Source organism: Drosophila eugracilis, unplaced genomic scaffold (genome assembly GCF_018153835.1).
Source record: "Drosophila eugracilis isolate 14026-0451.02 unplaced genomic scaffold, ASM1815383v1 contig_90, whole genome shotgun sequence".
Lineage (NCBI taxonomy): Eukaryota > Metazoa > Arthropoda > Insecta > Diptera > Drosophilidae > Drosophila > Drosophila eugracilis.
In genome coordinates, this window is record NW_024573812.1 from 9,821,548 (window position 1) to 9,839,677 (window position 18,130).

General features: G+C 43.3%; 3 protein-coding genes across 3 annotated transcripts; 1 reads left to right on the top strand and 2 right to left on the bottom strand.

The window, feature by feature from the left end:
- Positions 1-80: 80 nt before the first annotated feature.
- On the bottom strand, positions 81-775 carry LOC108111925. The gene has a single exon (XM_017221567.2). The coding sequence runs from the start codon at positions 747-749 to the stop codon at positions 81-83; it is 669 nt and encodes a 222-aa protein (XP_017077056.2). The 5' UTR covers positions 750-775.
- Positions 776-1,727: 952 nt separating this feature from the next.
- LOC108112002 (zinc finger protein 473) lies at positions 1,728-4,374 on the top strand. Its single transcript, XM_017221738.2, has 5 exons — positions 1,728-2,030; positions 2,097-2,807; positions 2,871-3,216; positions 3,278-3,455; positions 3,540-4,374. Exons 1-5 carry the CDS (start codon positions 1,809-1,811, stop codon positions 3,982-3,984), a joined length of 1,902 nt encoding a protein of 633 aa, XP_017077227.1. The 5' UTR covers positions 1,728-1,808; the 3' UTR covers positions 3,985-4,374.
- On the bottom strand, positions 4,112-9,765 carry LOC108112001 (sex determination protein fruitless). Its single transcript, XM_017221737.2, has 2 exons — positions 9,339-9,765; positions 4,112-7,655 (listed from the first exon to the last, which is right to left on the bottom strand). Exon 2 carries the CDS (start codon positions 7,386-7,388, stop codon positions 5,388-5,390), a length of 2,001 nt encoding a protein of 666 aa, XP_017077226.2. The 5' UTR covers positions 7,389-7,655; positions 9,339-9,765; the 3' UTR covers positions 4,112-5,387.
- Between the last annotated feature and the right edge of the window lie 8,365 nt (positions 9,766-18,130).

The window sequence follows — 18,130 nt, forward strand, 5'->3', positions numbered from 1 at the left end:
ATCAATTAATTACACTTTTCGAGTTGCATAATATAGCTAATTATTCTGCAATTTATACAAAAAGAAAACAATTTTAAAAGTCAAAGTTTGCTGGCCAAGACGCGGACATGGGTATGGGGAGCAGGTGGATTATATACAGGACGGCCCTGATTGTCCTTGTACTCGGCATAGGCCTGTGAGTGAATGACCTCCATACCCAAGCCTTCCACTGCCTGCTTAGCGGAGTAGTAACTGGTGCTGCTGCCGATCAGCAGCGGGAATCCTCGAGAGCGTCCCAACTTCATTAGGGTGACGGCGAGATGGGACAGAACACCTTTGCCCCTCATTGATTCGTGAACAGAGACTGCTATTAGGTTGAGATATATGGGAACTTGGCAGCGTTCGAATATGTTGGCATCCCGTTCGATTTTGGCTATCATCTTCCGACTTCGACCCAAGGCATTATCTTCGATTTCCTCGGCTTCCTTGTGCTGTTTAGCCAATATAGTGGGATCCATTTTCTCGGCAAGGCTCATGCCGATAAGAAGTCCTGTATTGTCGTCGAATGCTACTAGGGAGAGTCCTTGGTTGATTACCGAAATGTATTCCCTGTCAACTTCTTCCTCATTTAATAGATGAATTTGTTCTTCCAGTCCAATTCCCATGGGCTCGTCGTAATGGAAGTAATCCCGCATGAAAGGCTTAACAATTCCATAGTCGCTCTCCTCCATGAGGCGTATGGTTATTCCGTTTTTTTGACTGAGAATCATTTTGAATTATACACTCTGGCAGTAGGGAACTGCCTATTTTTCATAGTTGGAGGGACCTTTTAAAGAAACCCAAACGCGTTATCAACAAAAATCAGACGGAGCTCTTTATAGGCTTTCCCAAGGCTATCTGCAAAAATTTTCTTTTTATTTTGCACTTTCCTGGAGGCTTAATATTAACCGATATCTTATCTCAAAATGTCTTAAGAAGTAATAAAAATTGCTTAGATTAAGCTAATCTTCAATGAATTTTTAAATTCTTGGACCTACATTCTGAAACAACAAAAAAATGAACCCGTGACCTTGACATTTTCTTTGTTGAGTTCAATGCCCTTCGTAACGGCCCGCGGAAAAGATCTGCTAAGATTTTAAATCAATGCTTTATCAGTATTAAAAGTCTTGCAATCAAGGGCGATGCATCGGCTTAAATTGTAGCATGCTTATTGGGATCCATTGTCGTGATATATGAATATCACGACAGTGATGGCTTTCCTTTAATTTTTTCTTCAAATACCAGCTGCCAACACTTGCCAGAATTGGATAGGGAAAAAGTTTTTTTTTTCGAAAAATTTCGGTTGAATTATTTTTTTTTTTATAATTGACACTTGGGAAATCTAAATATATAATTTTTTAGTAAAATTTATAATACGTTTCTGCTTCCAGTATTTTTCATATAAATTCGAATCATATTAAAAGCTAATAAGAGCGATTAAAAAGTTGTCCACATACATAGATTAAAAATATTTTACGCCGCGCTTAATTTGAAATTCAGCGATGAGTGCTGCCAGACTATTTAGACATTATGCGGTATATTTGCCAAAAACGCAATACGGTCATACTGTAAACTGCAGTTTCGTTTTGTTCTTCGACATATTAATATATTTACTATAAATATATTTTAGAAAATCACATTTCCGGAGCTCTAAGGTAGGCTTGCACTTCCAAAAGCAACAAGAAGAGAAAAAAATGAGAGCCACGCAGAACTGATTGAGGTCGAGGGCAAACGCCAAAAAACCCACCTTTGCCATAGTTGCACCTGAATAGCACTCATTTCCAAGCAGAATGCGGGATGCCCCTGTAACAGATCCGGAACCCAGCAGCACCGAAGGAAATTGTTCGGTTGATAACGAGAATAATGATCAGGAGCCTGTTGAAGCTGAGCGGGAGGCAGAAGCCAATGACGCCAGTTGCACATTATGTGGGGCCGCCAAGGTCTCGGCTCTTTTGGATCTGCGCTCCAATCACGTGATGCAGCGCCGGCTGAGTCGCGACTGGAAGATCCATGTGAGTAATACAAACATTATCCCATTCAGCTGACCATATAAATTTCACATTTGCTATAATTTTTAGTCCGATGTTATTCGATCCACTTTGAAGGCCATTTGTGTGGAGTGCGTTTGCAAGTTAAACATGCACTCGGAAGTCACTCGATCCTTGATGCAACGCATGCAACGATTGCAGCGTTCCGGGGGAGAAATTACCACAGTGACCACTACCACAACTTCACCAACCCAACATAGTCCACCTATTGCTGATGCAGAAGTGTCAACTACACTGATAGAGAGCCAAGAGGAGGTACCACAAAAAAGGCCGAGTATTCGTAGCTCACGTTCGTCTTGTTCTGTGCTGGAAGTCTACCTTGCTCAGCAGCCCTTTTCCCCGTCGGCTAAGGAGTCTGAGGAGAAGCATACGGAAGGTTGGAAGTGGCGAACACGGCTAGAGTGTCACGAATGTGGACGTGCTTATTTCCGGCGGGACTATTACGCCCAGCACTTGCGCCGCTGCTCTAAAATTCGACGATCACAAACCCGTCCGCCGCGCGCCAAGTGCCGGGTGCTGAACGAGGCCAGTTGTGATGAGGAGACGTCTTCCGGAGTCAACCGCTCGTCGCGCACTTACTACTGCCGACACTGCGACGAAGAGTTTGACTCAATGGTTGGAAAGCGACACCATGAACGGTCCAAGCATCAGCAGCGGTATCCCTGCGATCTTTGCGATGCCCAGTTACACACCAAGTACGAATGGGACCTACATCATGCAATCTGCCAGGCCAAGCAGGAGGTTAGTAGAAATTAAGTTGGTTTACCTTGATAAATATTTATTTTAACTTATTATCCCAATTAGGCCTTAATACTTCTACAACAGGCGGAAACAGGGCAGACCGTTCAGCCTTCCCGGACCCCAAAGGCTCGTTCCACACGGTCTCGTTCACGGGCCTGCTCAGAAGCCTGGGATAAGTACAATATGGATGATCAGGACGATGAAATCGAAGAGAACGAAAGCGATGAAGAGGAGCGTGAAGAGGGCGACGATGACCAGGAGGACGCTATGTACACACGCCGCATGAATTTCACCGGTGACTGGATCGTAAACCACAGCCGCAGCAATAGCAACAGTGCTGGAAATCTCCCACTTCTGTACGATGACTACGGACTGGTTGAAACGCATATGACCACCGACAAGGAGTACGGTAGGGATTTTTTTCATTTAAGCTATTTCTTTGTATAAACATTCTTGCTTTTTAATGACAGACCTTTACCTACTCGATCTGCTGAAGACCCAGGTTCGTTTAAAATCTTTTACGTGCTTTACTCCAGCCTGTGGGTATCAGACGGACACCCTAGTGGCTCTAATGAAGCACGATTACATGGAGCACTGGAAGATGAGCTGGTTCTACTGCCACAAGTGCGGAGATGTCTTTACAAGCAAGTAAGTTTCACTATAAACAACTAAAATAACATAATCCAGAACAGCTTCTTAGTAATAACGAACGCCATTCGTTTGCTTTTGCAGGGTCTTTTTGGACTACCATTTGCACCTACAGAACCGCGGCTTCTACGTCTGCCACAAGTGCCGCGAAGAGTTCGAATTGCAGCATCAGCTGGACCGCCACTTCCAGCTCCATAAGAAGGGTATAAACTATCACTGCAACTTCTGTCGGCTGGAGTTTCTCAGCGAGGCCAAGCTGCTGGCACACTGCAAACTCCGGGGACACAGTCCTAACGATGAGCCCTTGATTAGTATCGATCGGTCGCTTTCAATCGTCAACTGCCATGGGTCTCAGTCAGCGGATCATTCTCGTATATCGAAGACGTATGAGGAGCGGGAGTTTTATATCCCAAGGATTAAGGTGCCATCGCTGAAGCCCATGCACTTGCCGCAACATAAACCTTTCCGTTTCGCCATTGGCATTTGCGATTTCGATGAGCGGAATCCGAATTGCGTCGGTTGTCACTGAATTCATGATATACTATCTGACATTGCAATCTTAATGAATAGGCCATTTTATTAGGAACTACATTAGTAAAATTTAAAAATATATTTTTCTATAATAAAAATTGTGTTGTCAGAGAAACTCAGATTGGTTATTTGATACTTCAGTCAGTTTATTTCGCGTTCTTTCGCTGATCTTTACATGATGAAAGTTGGGTGTTTAGGGATAATTTAAATTGCAGCACAATTTGGAATACTTAAAACTAGATCTAGAATTCGCATGTGTATGTGTGGACTATGATGCTATGTACAGAGTTACTCGTATAACAATTTAACATTATCGACCGTACGACTATATAGTTATATAAGTGTAGGTGTTTATAATTAAAGAGCCTATTGCATTGCCCCCAGCGCATGTTTTCATTTGTTTTTTGTTTTTGTTTTGTTTGCCTTATAAATAGTTTAGTTTTAGTGGTTACGTTTAGGTTGGTGTGGCTTAGAACTAATCAATTTGCCTGAAACTTACAGCTAATTAACTAAGGATCTCGATTCGTATTTAAGTTTAGTTTGTAATTTTATTTTAATGCGTGTGCTCTTGCTCGTGGTACGTTTGAGTCGGTGTCAGTCTTATAAATTCAACCCAGGACGATTAATATACATATATATCTCGCTAACAGGATAACATGAGGCTAACAAAGATACGCTATTTGAGGTAGTTCTGTTCAAGTGGGATCTCTTCTAACTTCTTCTAACTCTTCGCTTCGAAAATCATACAAATTAAGGCCACGTACATGCGTTTCACATACTGGTCGTTATAAATAATCTAGTGCTAATAATTTTTAAAACAAATCACTGGCATTTAACAAAGTTGTACATGGTGTAGCTAACTCGCTAACCATTTCCAATGGGAGCCTCTTCTGCTCTGTCCTTAGTTAGCTCATCCATCGCCATCTCTGATCCCGCCTTCAGTCTTATGTAAGTCGGCTTACATATCCTAGTTTGTCAGTTGACTGGGATCTGGGATGGTTGAGCTGTTTTAAGGCCTACAACTAGCTGGTTTCCAAAGATGGCCTACGAGTGCCTAAGCCTAAGGTGTCCATAATCTATCCTAAGCTATTCTCTATTTTATTTCCTAACATTTCTGTTTTTAGGCACAAAGTGATGCTGACAACAATTTATTTTAGTGTGTGGGTTTGATTTTGGATGGGTGCCAGGTGCTGGTGCGGATGATTCCCACAACGACTGGGATGAGGTTTCTTCGTTTAAAGCTTCACCAACGCTGGTCGGCGCCTGAGTCGCCGATAGTAAGGAAAGTAACACAAGGATGGGTCTAATAACGGGGAATAATAGGAGTTGCTATCTAAGCCTGGCCTACTCCAAGGAGTCGAGGCTGTCCGTGGCATATTGCCAGGCCATGGTGAGCGTCAATCAGTCGGCCCGAGCCTGAGCATCCTCGCCTTCCAGCAGCTCCCTCTTGAGGCCCATGGGCAAGAACTGTGGCGAGGCTGGGTAATCTTCGTGATCCTTGCCATTGGCAGGCGCACTACTGGCGTGCATAATCACTCCGGCACCCTCGGCTGGCTGGGGCGAGTAGGGAGAATGCGCTCGCTCCTTCCTGGCCAGCGAGAGATCCTCCACATGCTCCTGCTCGTGGTCCTCCTCGTCGTCCGCATCCTCACGCTCATCTTGGTCGCGTTCCCTTTTGATCATGTTCTGTTCATGCTTCTCCATTTCCAGATCCATGGCTTCCTGGTCGTGCGAGTAGTGACGACCCTGCGGACTCGGTGACCGCATGCCGTGGCCATTGGAGCGCTGGTCCATCTCCGCTGGACTGCTCGACATGCGATTGGCAGCAGCATGTGCAGCTGCCGCCAGGGCCATGGCATGGAGAGCCTCTCGGCCGGCCATGTCACCACCCCGATTCTCCAGGGCCTGCTGGAGGAAAGCGTGATCGAGGAGGGCTGCTGCTGAGGGCGGAATGGTGGGTGGCATGCCATGGTGAGCGGGGACATGGTCCACCTTCGGATCACGCTTGCCCTCCGAGTGATGACCGTGTCCATGTCCGTAGTTGTGAGCAGCAGCGGCTGCAGCAGCGGAGTATGTGAAACCTTGAGAGGATTCAGCGCCCGGAGGACTACGTTTGGGCGCGCGATGGGTGCCACGACCAGTGGTGATGTTTAGCTTACGGACCTTGTCGTAGAGCGTGCGACTGGGCAGGCCGTACTTCCTGCTCGCCTGAAGGGCACTCATGCCCTCCCTTACCGCCTGGATGGCACACATCATGTCCGCCCGGGTGTACTGCTTATAGCGCTTCCATTCAGGTTTCTTGCCACCGGACTGACCGGTTTCCTCCTCAAAGGAGCGATCTGTGTACGGTGAAAGTGGTTCCTTATCGCCGCCGTAGTCAGATCCATTGAAGCTATGGTTACGCTCGCCACCACTTACTCCCAAGCCGGCAGGAAGTTGTGTATTCTGATGCTGATGTGTGGGCGTCTTTTCTCCATTAATGGCCATTGGTCCAGGTTGCGAGGAATCAGCGGGATTAGCTTGGGCCAGAACGTTTCTTAGGATCGGAGTATCGCGGTTTCCACTCAGAAGCATGCTAGAGATGGCAGACAGCTTCTTGCGCTTGAGAGGATTCATATCAGCGGCAGATTCGTAGACGGAGTTCAACATGGCAGCGGCGGCAGAGGGAGTCAGTGGCCACTGGCCGGCTGGTTCTCCCGCGCCCGATGGCGCCGAGTGTGGTGTGGTCTGGGTGGGAGTCAAAGGAGCCTCACCAGCTGGAATTTGACTGGCCGACAACGGTTGCTGCTGCGGATAGTGGCTGAAGCCCGGCTGATAGCCAAATTGGGGCGGCGGTGGTGGCGAGCAGCTGCTCGAGATGGCGGCACTAGGCGAGATGTGTGTGGATGTAGAGATCACGGACGAAGAGTGGTTGGATGCCGAGCCGTTCTGGGGCTTGGCTCCGCCAGCTCCCGAACTGGAGGTGGGCGTGACGCTGGCATGGCTGCCGGAACTGTGGTGGTTGAACTTCATGAGGTTGTCGTACAGACCCTTGACCTGCAGCTCCTTGGCCGTGCGCAGGATCTCCGGCTCCTGGCTTTTGGTAACCGTTGTCTCGCCCGTGTACATGTACTGCAGCAGGGCGGCAATCTCGAAGCCCTTGACTCCGGGAAGGATAATGCTGCAATGGTCCTGGGGCACATCCTTAAGAATGTGCTGGAAATATGGGGAATTGGCGGCCAGAACCACGCGATGAGCCTGGAACTGCTCGTCATCTACGACCAGAGTGCAATCCACATAGCTGCCGACTTCGTGCAGGGCATGCAATATCTGGACCAGGTTCGTTTGGTGGTTGTTCCAGCGGAGGCAGTAGGTCTGGCCTACCTCGCCGCTGCTGGCCACCGGCGCCGTGGGGCCGCCCATCTCCTGGTCGCGTTCCTCGCGATCCACCTCGCGATCCCTGATATCGTGCTTTGGCTCCCTCGGATTGTGGTGGCTCACCCTTGAATGATGGTGATGGTTTGATGGCTGGTCGGGCTCCTCGTCTGGAGCTGGATCGCTGCTACTGCTGCTGTGGTTGTACACACCGTTCAAACTGGTGAAGGCGGCGCTCAGCAGCGTCGGCGGGTAGAAGGATAGGTGCTTCCTGACCTTGAGCGCCAGTTTAAGGCCTACGGTTCACCTGGTTGCCTGATTCCCGGAAAAGACAAAAAAAGAAAAGAAAATGCCAATTAGTATGAGTTTTCAGCCTGAGCCAAGCGTTCAGATTTGGCAAATGTCATAGCAGAGGGTTGGAGAAGCAAATTTCAAATTTCGCATGGGTTGCTAAAATCAACAGGAAAGACACACACATGAAAATGTGATGGCAAATAGAAGCCATAGCCCATGCCCGAGCTAAAGCTGCCAGGAAGTCAGGTGTGCGAAATTGGGGATGGTCTCCTCTCCAGTCCACCATTTCTCTTTTTGGCGGAAAATCTTGCTTGTAAAATTTATGCCCTTCGCCACCCCCCGAAGTTTTATGCGCCATAAAAAAGTGAAAGTGAAATGGTGGGGGTTGGTGGAAGTGGGAGTGGGAGTGGGTGGTGGTGGCGACCAGGAAAACGTGTACGAAAAATGGGGGAAAAAAATATGCAAACATCCCTCGAAAGATGTGTGCGCGTATTTTTCCGGCTGCTTTTCGCGCGTTTTACTTTTACGCATACATATTCAAATCTATATGTATATCAAGCATTTTTTTGTATTACCGCCGCCTGGAATCGGGAAATGGAAATGGGAAGGCACGGAAAATAAGGGAAAAATGTGGCTGAAAAACTTGCAATAATTTTCATTCATTTTGTGTACAAAAAGAAGAGGGAGTCGGGGGTGGACGGCAAGCCATATGCCCTTGTCCTTGGCATGACTTCAATTTTCGTACTCGGGTTGTGGTCGAATTTCGAACTCAAGTGGACGCCATATGCTGGGATCCTGGCGTCATGTGTTGGCCATTCGTCAAGGAGTTTGCATCCCAAACTGCGACCATGTGTCGCGTGTGTGTGTGTCTGTGTGAATCTCCAGTTACCAACAGGTAGTGTGGCAAAGGATCCGTCTTCGTCTTACGTCCCCTCCCCACCCGCAAAAAAAAAAACGATAATGGCAATCAAACAACAACAGGGAAATGTCAAAGGGGCGAGGCAGCGTAAAAAATAAACCAGAAGGTATATGGCAAAAAAGAAAAGCAGACAATCAGACAAAGGCGGCGAGCAAACGATCGCATTATTGTCTGCGGAAAATGCGCAAGAGATCATCAATTGTTGTTGTCTAGCCATTGTCTCGCCGGCAGGATAATGGGCAACCTGCAGAGATCCCAATCCTAGAGTTCCCACTCCCGATTTGCGCAACTACCGATTTCGGCAGGTAAGCGATTTCGATTGTATTTCGAAATGCTATAAGCGCATTAGATGTGGTTATAATCATGCCATAAAGGCGATGCCTCAACGCCTCGATCGCACGTTGCGCATACGACACGATCGCCAAAAGATCGAAAGCTCCCGCCGGAAAGCTTTGGCCAACTTTTGCTAACAGAGCTCGCCAACAGTGGCCACCATTTTGTGAAAAAAAACGCTTAATTAAAATTATCACAAACGTCATTGAAACGAATGCACTTGGGAACCGGTTTCGGGTCTAGGGTTTCCAGTTTCTATTTTGGTAGTGTCAATTTTTTGGACACGTATTATATTGCGAAATTGTACAAAAATTAATCCAAAATAAAAGGGTTTTCGAAGGGCAGTGTTATGAAGCTGAACTGGTATAGTGGAAACACTACAAAATTAGGTTTTCCATTACAATACCTAAACTCTGTATTATTAAAATTAATTAATTTGATTAAAATCTTACCACGAAATAATGAAAATGCCGCAGTTGGGGCACAGTATCGAAGGTGTTAAGTGGCCAAATTAATTTTTGGAACACTTGTACGTTATTTTCGCATATAGTTTTTCGTAGTTATTTGAATTCGTTTTAATTTTCTTTAGTTTTTTTTTAATTTGTTGATATTTATTCACATTCTCAGAACAGAGTTTTGTAGAGTAGATGTTGTTTTTGTTTGTTGGTTGTTTAAGTTTTCCGCTCCACACACACTTGCACAAAACACGAGATGTTGCCAAAAATATTTGATATTTTCCAAGAAACTGCGACACGTTTAGCGTTTTTCCTTGAGGTTTTTCGCTCGCCTTGTGATTTTGATATATTTTTAAAGGGAATTTTGAGAGTTTTGCGTGCACGTTGTTGCAGATTCGAGCGCTCAAACTTGAATAAAACTGCCACGGTTTTCGTGTGCAGCAAGTCATTGAAGACCAAATTTCCCGAGCGCTGCCAGAGCGGGATGGCGCTATACGGGAGAGAGAGCGGCGAGAAAACTGTTCGATTACGAAAAGGGGAATCATGGGAAAACTGTCCTACAAAATCGCTCCGTCACGTTTCCACCCTCGCGCCCTCTCTTTCGCGCAGTTGCAGTTTTTTGCGCTTGCACTTGGCTCTCGCTCTCACTGGCCCTCACTCTCTGTCTCTCCTTCTCTGACTCTTGCCTATTCTCTCCCCTTGCGTTTTTTTCATGCGTGCGTTTGCATGCGTGTGCGTGTACGAGATTGCGACTGCAAGTGTGTGCGTTTCCTGCATATATGGCTGCTGCCATTGGACGCAGTGTGTGCGAAAGGGAGCCAAATAGCTGCAGTGAGTCCCACTCTTTTTTTTTTGGCGACTGCATTTTTTACTTTTTTTTTCTTCTTTTTTAATGCACGAACTTAAGCAGGTTGCGTGAAAAACTGGTCTCTCCGAGTGGTTCGTTTGTCGATCTTTACTATTTTGTACGCCACCCTTTCCTCTCCTTCCTCTTCTCGTCGTTACATTCGTCGCCATTTTGATAGTTTGTCGTATATTTTCAATTTTCCTCGCTTTTCTTTTTTCGCCTTGTTTTTCCTTGTGCAACTTCTTAGTTATGCAAATTTGGGATACGAAAGTACAGATAAAGAAACGACCTTCGGCAATCAATGCATTATTGAATGCAGTTTCGGCCTGCAATGCGATAAATTTGCATATGTCTCGACCTTCGACCCTTCGGACGATAACCCTTCGATTTCTTGATTTTTTATGTAAATTGCGGAGTAACGGTCGCAAGGGGTTGAGTTTTTTAGGGGTCACAAAGCAGCATAGAAGCTGCTGATCTGGTAATTTATGCAAGGCACCTGTAAAGCATCTTAGGTCTTCTGGTTTTTTAATTTCTTAACAAAATAGTTAAAAAGGGGATGGGATTAATATGGGGACTTGAGGGTTTCAGTTTCTTAAACTAGAAGCTTAGGTATTGACCTTTTTGGCAATTTAAAAACAATAAGTTACACGAATGCCTAGGTTCTTAATGATAGCCTTCCTAGAAAGACAAGCGCCCTTATAGATCTGGGTTTACACTAATTTTTCAATTTTTATATATTCAGTACAGAAGGATACGAGTATGACTTAATCGGTAATCTGATCAGCACGAAAAATTGCATTATTATATAGAAATATTAACAATCTCAAGAGCTTTAAACTTTAACCTTTAAGAATCTTAGTTTTTAATAGAACTTTTCCCTATTTGCACTGACCATCTTGCTGCAGCTGTACTCCACGCACTTTTCTCTTCGCGGCTCAACTTACATTTTTTAATTGTTCATCATTAGTTTGTTCGTCGTTTCCTCTGTGTATCAGCCCCGCCATGCCCCTCCGCCTGCACACTCGGGTTGCCAAACCCATTAATCATGTTTGGAAATTAAGGTCAACCGCATTTCACGGAGCTGTTTTCTGACCGACCATGTTTCCAACTGCACTTTTATTTTTTTGGCAGGGCCTTAAGATCGGCCAGCACTATCTGCTCTCTCCCTCCCGAAAATCCCAAAAAACTAGTTCGCAAGTGCATTCACCTCCCCCCGCCTCTGCGGAATTTAGCTTCGAACTGATAGTGCAAGAAATGAGTGTAGGCACGGGCATAAAAAAGCGGAAAAGTTGCCGCAACTTGGGCTGCACATAATCTGGACTCTGAACATTTATGGACAAGAGCCGGGGGCTTTACTCTTTACTGCAATATATATATATATATATATATATGGTATATATATGCCCCTACCCGTTTTCCCCTTTGTAATCTTATCATCATTACCCTCAGTGCCTGTCAAAGGCCCAGTGAAAGTGAAAAATATGTATTACAAGAAGCCGAAAATTGTATGTTGCTAAGAGAGAATTTGTTTTATTTTCTTAAGCGAATTTGCAATTGAAAAACTCAAAGTGTTTTGTTTTAAAAATGAGCTTAAATTTCATTTAGATTGAGTGGTTTGTTTAGGCCAACTATTACAGAACCAAGTGTTATTTTTATTACAATAACTTACTTAGGTGATAAATTTACAGATTAACCACCTTTGAAGTTCTTTTAATGGAAATTATCAACATTATTACAAGGATTTCAAAGAAACTTGTATAGGGAATGTATTAAACTGTTGAATCAATCTGCCGCTGCTTATTTTGAAAAACTTCTCAATCAAGGAATAAATATATCTTTTAACAAAACAATTTAATTATCATTTCTAAAAACCCAAATAAATTTGCAAAATGATAAAGAAACTTTTTAAAACAGATAAACTATCAGAACTCCTGACATGTGTCGTTCCCTAAGAATTTCCTTAAATTGATTATCCTCTGGTCAGTGTTGACTTTGCTGACTTTTTGACTAACGGCTGAGGAAGTGGCTAATGCCGGAGATGAAGACGTTTTCCCAGCTCAAAGCCACCGCTCATTATGGGGGATTAGCATGGATAAATCCGCACATAATCCAACCACAAGACAGTCGCTCAATGAAGCGGAGGACTATTAATGAACCCGTAGAGTCCTTGAATCTACCTGCCATGTGTGGATCCTGGCAAAAAAAAAAGAAAAAAGGGAAACAAAGAAGACTCTAAAATGATTTAACAATCAAGTAATTCTTTGTTCTGCGAGCAGCACTAATTTGCAGTCATCTGGTGAAAATGGCATTGTTCTAAAGTGCCTCTTATCAGTTGTAAGATTTCCCTCTTAGTTAACATCTGGATTTGCATTTCGTATTTGTGTTTGCAAACTGCACGACAAATGTTTTTCTCCTACGCATTTTCGCGATTACCATTATCAGTTCTTTGTTTTCTGGTCAGCGCATATGGACTGAAACCTTTGACCTGCTCTTTCTCTACATTTATGATCCTTGCGAAAGGGTTTTTGGTTCTGGGATTTTTATGGTTTTACGACTTTTCGCAAAAATGTGCCAAAATGTGTTCGAAGGAAAGGCAGACCGAAGTTTTACGATCCTTAACCCTTTGCCCCTGGTCATTATCATTGAGGCGACGACTAGATTTGCATGCCAATAGAGGAAGCGAAAGGATTTTCCGGGAAATGCTTTGCCTTGGGTTTCAATCAATGTCTGGGCCAGCTTAATAGCAGCATTTGTAATGCAAAATAAAAAAATGTATGCAAAAAAACGTTGAGGATGAGTTTCCCGGCATTTCCCAGGCAACCCTTTACCTCAACATGTATCTTTTGGCCAGGTAGGCCAGCTAAATGCTGCTGCTGAGATTCTTGAGGATTCTCAGTTGCCGTTGAAGTGTCGCCTCTTGTGGATTCTTTTTGAAGTAGCAGCGGCACGTGAAAATTCTATCCAACACAAAAGGCAATTAGCGTGGCTCAAAGGGAGAACAGGAGCCGCCGCCTACGCTGGACAATGGGCAGCGTGCTGAGTTTAGTTTAGTGACAGGATCGCCAGGACCTGCCATAAAAATCGCCGCTCACACTCGGGTGCTAATGGAGGCGAAAATTTTTCGACAGATATTTCTCCCCTTTCCTCGCAGTGTTTACATAAAATTCAAGCGGCGGAAGGGCAAAAATACGAAAACTATCTGCTAGATACACACTACACTTGGGGAAAAATGCGTCTTCATTGAGGTTTATGTAGAAAAGATATTGATGAAAGATATAACGTCATTGGTGGGATTACATTTTGTATTTAAGTAAAAAATATTTTATTTATTATTTTAGGAATTTAATTCGATTTTTTCCCTTTCATTCACTTTTGAGTTTCTCATTTTAATTTCAAAATATTTATGTTATTTATAATTTCCTTATTTTTCCCAGTGCATATCTCATGTTTGTGTGGGTAGAGCAACAGTCGGAAAACAAACAAAAACTGCAGCCCGGGGAAATTAATAAAAAAATGCAACAAGAAGACCACGAAAAAATACGAAAAAGGAGAGTGGGAATATTAGACAAATACGAAGCAGCGGAGAAACGAAAACGCTGGAAATTTATCGCGCGCGTCATTCGCTGCAACTATGGAAAGTGGCACGTAGACTACGGCTTCCAAGAGCGATGGTGGTGTTGGTGCTGGTGTTGGTGGGTCCGCTGGAGGGGGAGGTGGCAGCGTTAGGCAGTCGCGGAGGAGGGAGTCGTGTGGGGAGGGGAGCGGTCTCCGAATGGGTCATTGCACTTTTGCAACGCACTCACAGATACGAAAGCATAGCACAAACACAGATACAGATACAGATACAAATACGCATTTAGATACAGATAGACATACACATACACAGATAGCAAAAGCAAAAGGCAACATTTAAACGAGAATTGTGTAAAAAAGGCACGAAAAATTAGGCGAAAGCAAACAGAAAGAAGGCAAAACAGACTGAGTAGAGAAAGAGGAAGAGAAGGCAAACAAGATACAGATACATCTGTGCCTGTGTGCAAAGTGTGTGAGTTGGGGTCGGGGGGAAAATGAGCTCCCAGTGCAACTGCAACTTTGCATGGGCCGGCCATTTTGTAAGCGATTTCGCTGGCGCAGATAGAAAGATACGATCGCTGCAGAGAGAGAAAAGTTGAAGGAGTTTTTCACAAGAAAGATTAGTATTAGTAGTATGAATAGTATTTAGGGACAACTTATTTATTACCACTAAATTGCTGACATTTTATCTAATAAAGTATAATTGCTTACCTTACTGCATCATTACCAATTTGTTTTTAAATACTAGAATATTTGTTATACTTCTTAGTTTCTGATTAGTATACGGAATGTGAAGTACTTCTCAAAATCTATATCCTATGCCATTTTTCACTCTGCCTAACTTTTATATTTAATGTAATAATTAAATATTAACAGCTTGTGGAATAATGTTACAAGTTTTACTCCCCTTCCGGAAATAATTAATTTGTTTGTGCGTTTAATAAGGGTGATGGATACATAGATGGGCAGATAGGAGGAATTTGTATCTTTAGCATAACATTTTAAAGTGGAATTAGAATTGTGATATTGACTAGAATACAAAATTGGTTTGAATTAGATAAAAAGTATATTAGAAAAGCATTAACTGTATATAAAATGATCTTATTAAAGTGATTGATCAATCACTAAATATTTGTATTTTAACAAAGGGAATCAGCTAACTCATTTCATTTTGTTCCGTGCAGGGAAGACTTGATATCTGTTAGGCCTATGGCTACAGATATAAAACTGATGTTTGCAATGATCGTTTGTATCTGGAAACACAGAACCCTCGGGTGACAGTCGTCGTTGCATGTTCATATCTTCCTAAATACATATGCACGAGTATATATGCCGAAGTCTTTGCAGATCCGGCCAAAGATATAGACACAAAGTACATACATATGCTATCCAAATGCGTTGGCTATTAATAGCGAGCCAAGGGCCATGCCATTTGTGCCGCCAGCGCCACTCGAGTGTGGCGGTTGCAGTTGCATTTTGCCGCTCGTTGCACATGTGGAAATTTGGAAATTGTGGAAATTCGGGAAATGGAAAGCCGACAACCACGCCCCCGTTAAGTACAGGCTAGCATTTTTAGAGCAGCGGCGCATGGGGTGCATTTTCCACGATGTTTTCACCAAAAACTCGCTCACACACACACACACATACTCACACTTACACACACATACACAACATTCGTGTATTTTATTTTTAGCAATTTGAGGGAAATTTTTCAAGTCGAGCGTTGTGAATTTTTGTGCGTTTGAATTTATACGGCCACGGTCACAAGGCAAGGGGAGGTGGGGGCGGAACCGCCCTCCAGCGAGTACATACCTTGTTGTTTTTCCGTTGTTCCTATACACATATATATATACATATGTATATAGTATCTGCACGATCTGGCGACGATTTGGTGGGGGCTTCTTAGCGCGCGTAGAACACGTTTTACAAAAGTATCTCTTGGCTGATCAGAGCTTCGACTCTAACCATAATTCGATTCACATTTTCGCAAATAACTTAGCCACGTTTTCACTTGGTTTGGCTTTGCCCACACTTTAGCCGGCATTTTCGTTTGGTTTCAACTCGATTTTCACTGGGTTTTTCTTTGGTTTCTGTGGCACGGATCGAAGTGAACTCTTTGCCTTCGGATGGCAAAATGCCGCAAAGTTACAAAACACAAAAAAAAAAACTACAAAATAAGGGGCAAAACAACAGATTCTCGGAAGCTTACATATATTCACGACCATTTGGATGGGTATCTATGTATCTTTGTATCTACGTATCTATGTATCTGTTAGTTCGCGTTTTTTGTTGTAGTTTTTTTTTTCAAAGGGCGGGGCAGGGTTGGCAGCAGCGGCGATTTACATGTGTCGCTGTAAGTTCTGGACAGACCGCCAAACTTCTGCGGCGGTACGAGCACTGACCTTGAGTTCAGGCATTTGCCAAGGGACTGGGACTGGGACTGGGACTGGGACTGGGTTTCTCAGTTTCTCAGTGGGGACTGTTTTTTTAGTTTATAATTCTTTCGCTGATTCTCGCCTGCAGAGAGAGCCCCGAAAAATGGCGTGTGTGTGTAGAAAAGCTTCGACTGTACATTATATACTCCCCACTAGTACATAGTTCCACTGACTCACAAATTGAGCAAAATAAAAAAATATATATATATATTTTGGTATATGGTGGGGGGAAAGCTCTCTCGCATAGAACTATCTTCGGCCCTTGGGCCCACGTAAGAATTTTGCAAATACACCAACATCGTCATGAATCGAAAACAACAATCGACAAAAAAAATAATAATAAAAAAAAGCCCGCCAGTTGGCGGGTTGTTTATCTCTCAAGCACTTTTCAGGGTCACTCTTGATTATTACACAATTTTTGTTTACAGCAAAATGCGGCGCAAATTGTTGTAATCTATATGTGTGTGTGTGAGTGTGTGTATGATTTGGGTTCTCGAGTTGAGTTTTGTTGTTTACCACGAAAACAAATTCGGTGGGCCAGGGTCAAAAAGCTGCTACGTGAAAATCCGGAAGGACGGATCGCTCAATGACAATTACAAAGTAAATGCTAAATTAAATGGGTAACAAAATAAAATATAAAAAGTGTATATCTCTTCCGATAACTAATTGTTGCTTAAAGATATATAATCAAAGTATCTTTAACCATATTTGTGATATCAAAAAAAGTTATTTGCTTCTAAAAGATGCGACAAGTGCAAAAATAGTTTTTCTCTTCTATCTATTGTATTGAATAAAATGTTTATAATAACTTTAGAACGATCGCTTTATCACCATTTATCTGAACACATTCAAGAACAACCTTAAAGTTAAACCACAAAGAAAAGTATCTGTCAGATGCAAATTACCTAAAACTATCTTTTAGATATCAAACCACAAGAACTTTTCTAAATTGTGCCAAATTTGTATAAAAGCGTAACCGAAGCCCCAGAAATATTACCCCAGACGTAGAAGCAACAAGTTGCGTCAACAGAACCACAACCCAAAAACACACACTCACATAGATACAATATTCCAGACATACACACACATACACTTATATAGAGACCCGTGCGAAAGCACGAAAGCGTTGATTAACAATAACAACGTCCCTAAACTTGAACTTGAATTTCGCTGCCAAAACAACGAAATTCAAGAGCAAAATGCCGGCAAAAAGCGAAAAACAACGCAAAAACTAGTCGCGAACAATAACAATTTGGCGTAAACAGACAGATTCTCTCACTCCCTCTCTCTTTGGAGCCGACGTGGAGCCGATTGCCTTCGGCTCTTGTTCGGCAGATTGTGCAAGCTTTCGATTCGCTTTTGCGACTCGCGAATTCAGCCGAAATTCGCAAGCCGACCAATCAGAGAGCAAATTTTGCACACAACAAAAAGAGCAAAACGAAAGCTTTGCCTTGCATGTGTAGGTTTTTTCTTAGAGATAGTATGCGTGAGCGGGCCTCTGCTTATTTTTGGCACAACTTATATCGCCATTTTTGCGCAAAAAAGCCAAAAGCTGTCTTGGCGTCGCGTTCTGTCGATTTGAGGTGATTAAAAGAATTGCCCAGACACGTGGTTTGCTTGTAGATTGAAGACTAGAACGGGGAGGTAGGTTACCCTTCAACGGGAGAACTCTGTAAACGCTGAGAAAGCTTTCTGGAACGATCGAGAGTTAGTAGGCTTGTGGCAGATCTGGATGTGGTCATGGCAGTTAATAAAGATCTGAAAATAAACTTGTCGTACCTTTTGTTGACGAAAATATTTTATGATCTCTATGAATGAATAATTTAAAGTTAAGAACTTATAAATTTGAAGTCAAAAATACTTTATTATCTTAAAAAATGATTATTTTTAGTTAAGAAATATGAAATATTAGTTTTACAGATAAACTAATAAAG

Bases quoted from the DNA above. Each gene is read 5' to 3' on its own strand.
- LOC108111925 (XM_017221567.2), bottom strand. From the start codon at position 749: ATGATTCTCAGTCAAAAAAACGGAATAACCATACGCCTCATGGAGGAG.
- LOC108112001 (XM_017221737.2), bottom strand. From the start codon at position 7,388: ATGGGCGGCCCCACGGCGCCGGTGGCCAGCAGCGGCGAGGTAGGCCAG.
- LOC108112002 (XM_017221738.2), top strand. From the start codon at position 1,809: ATGCGGGATGCCCCTGTAACAGATCCGGAACCCAGCAGCACCGAAGGA. The intron at 2,808-2,870 runs GTTAGTAGAAAT...TATCCCAATTAG, and splicing joins TCTGCCAGGCCAAGCAGGAG to GCCTTAATACTTCTACAACA. The intron at 3,217-3,277 runs GTAGGGATTTTT...TTTTAATGACAG, and splicing joins GACCACCGACAAGGAGTACG to ACCTTTACCTACTCGATCTG.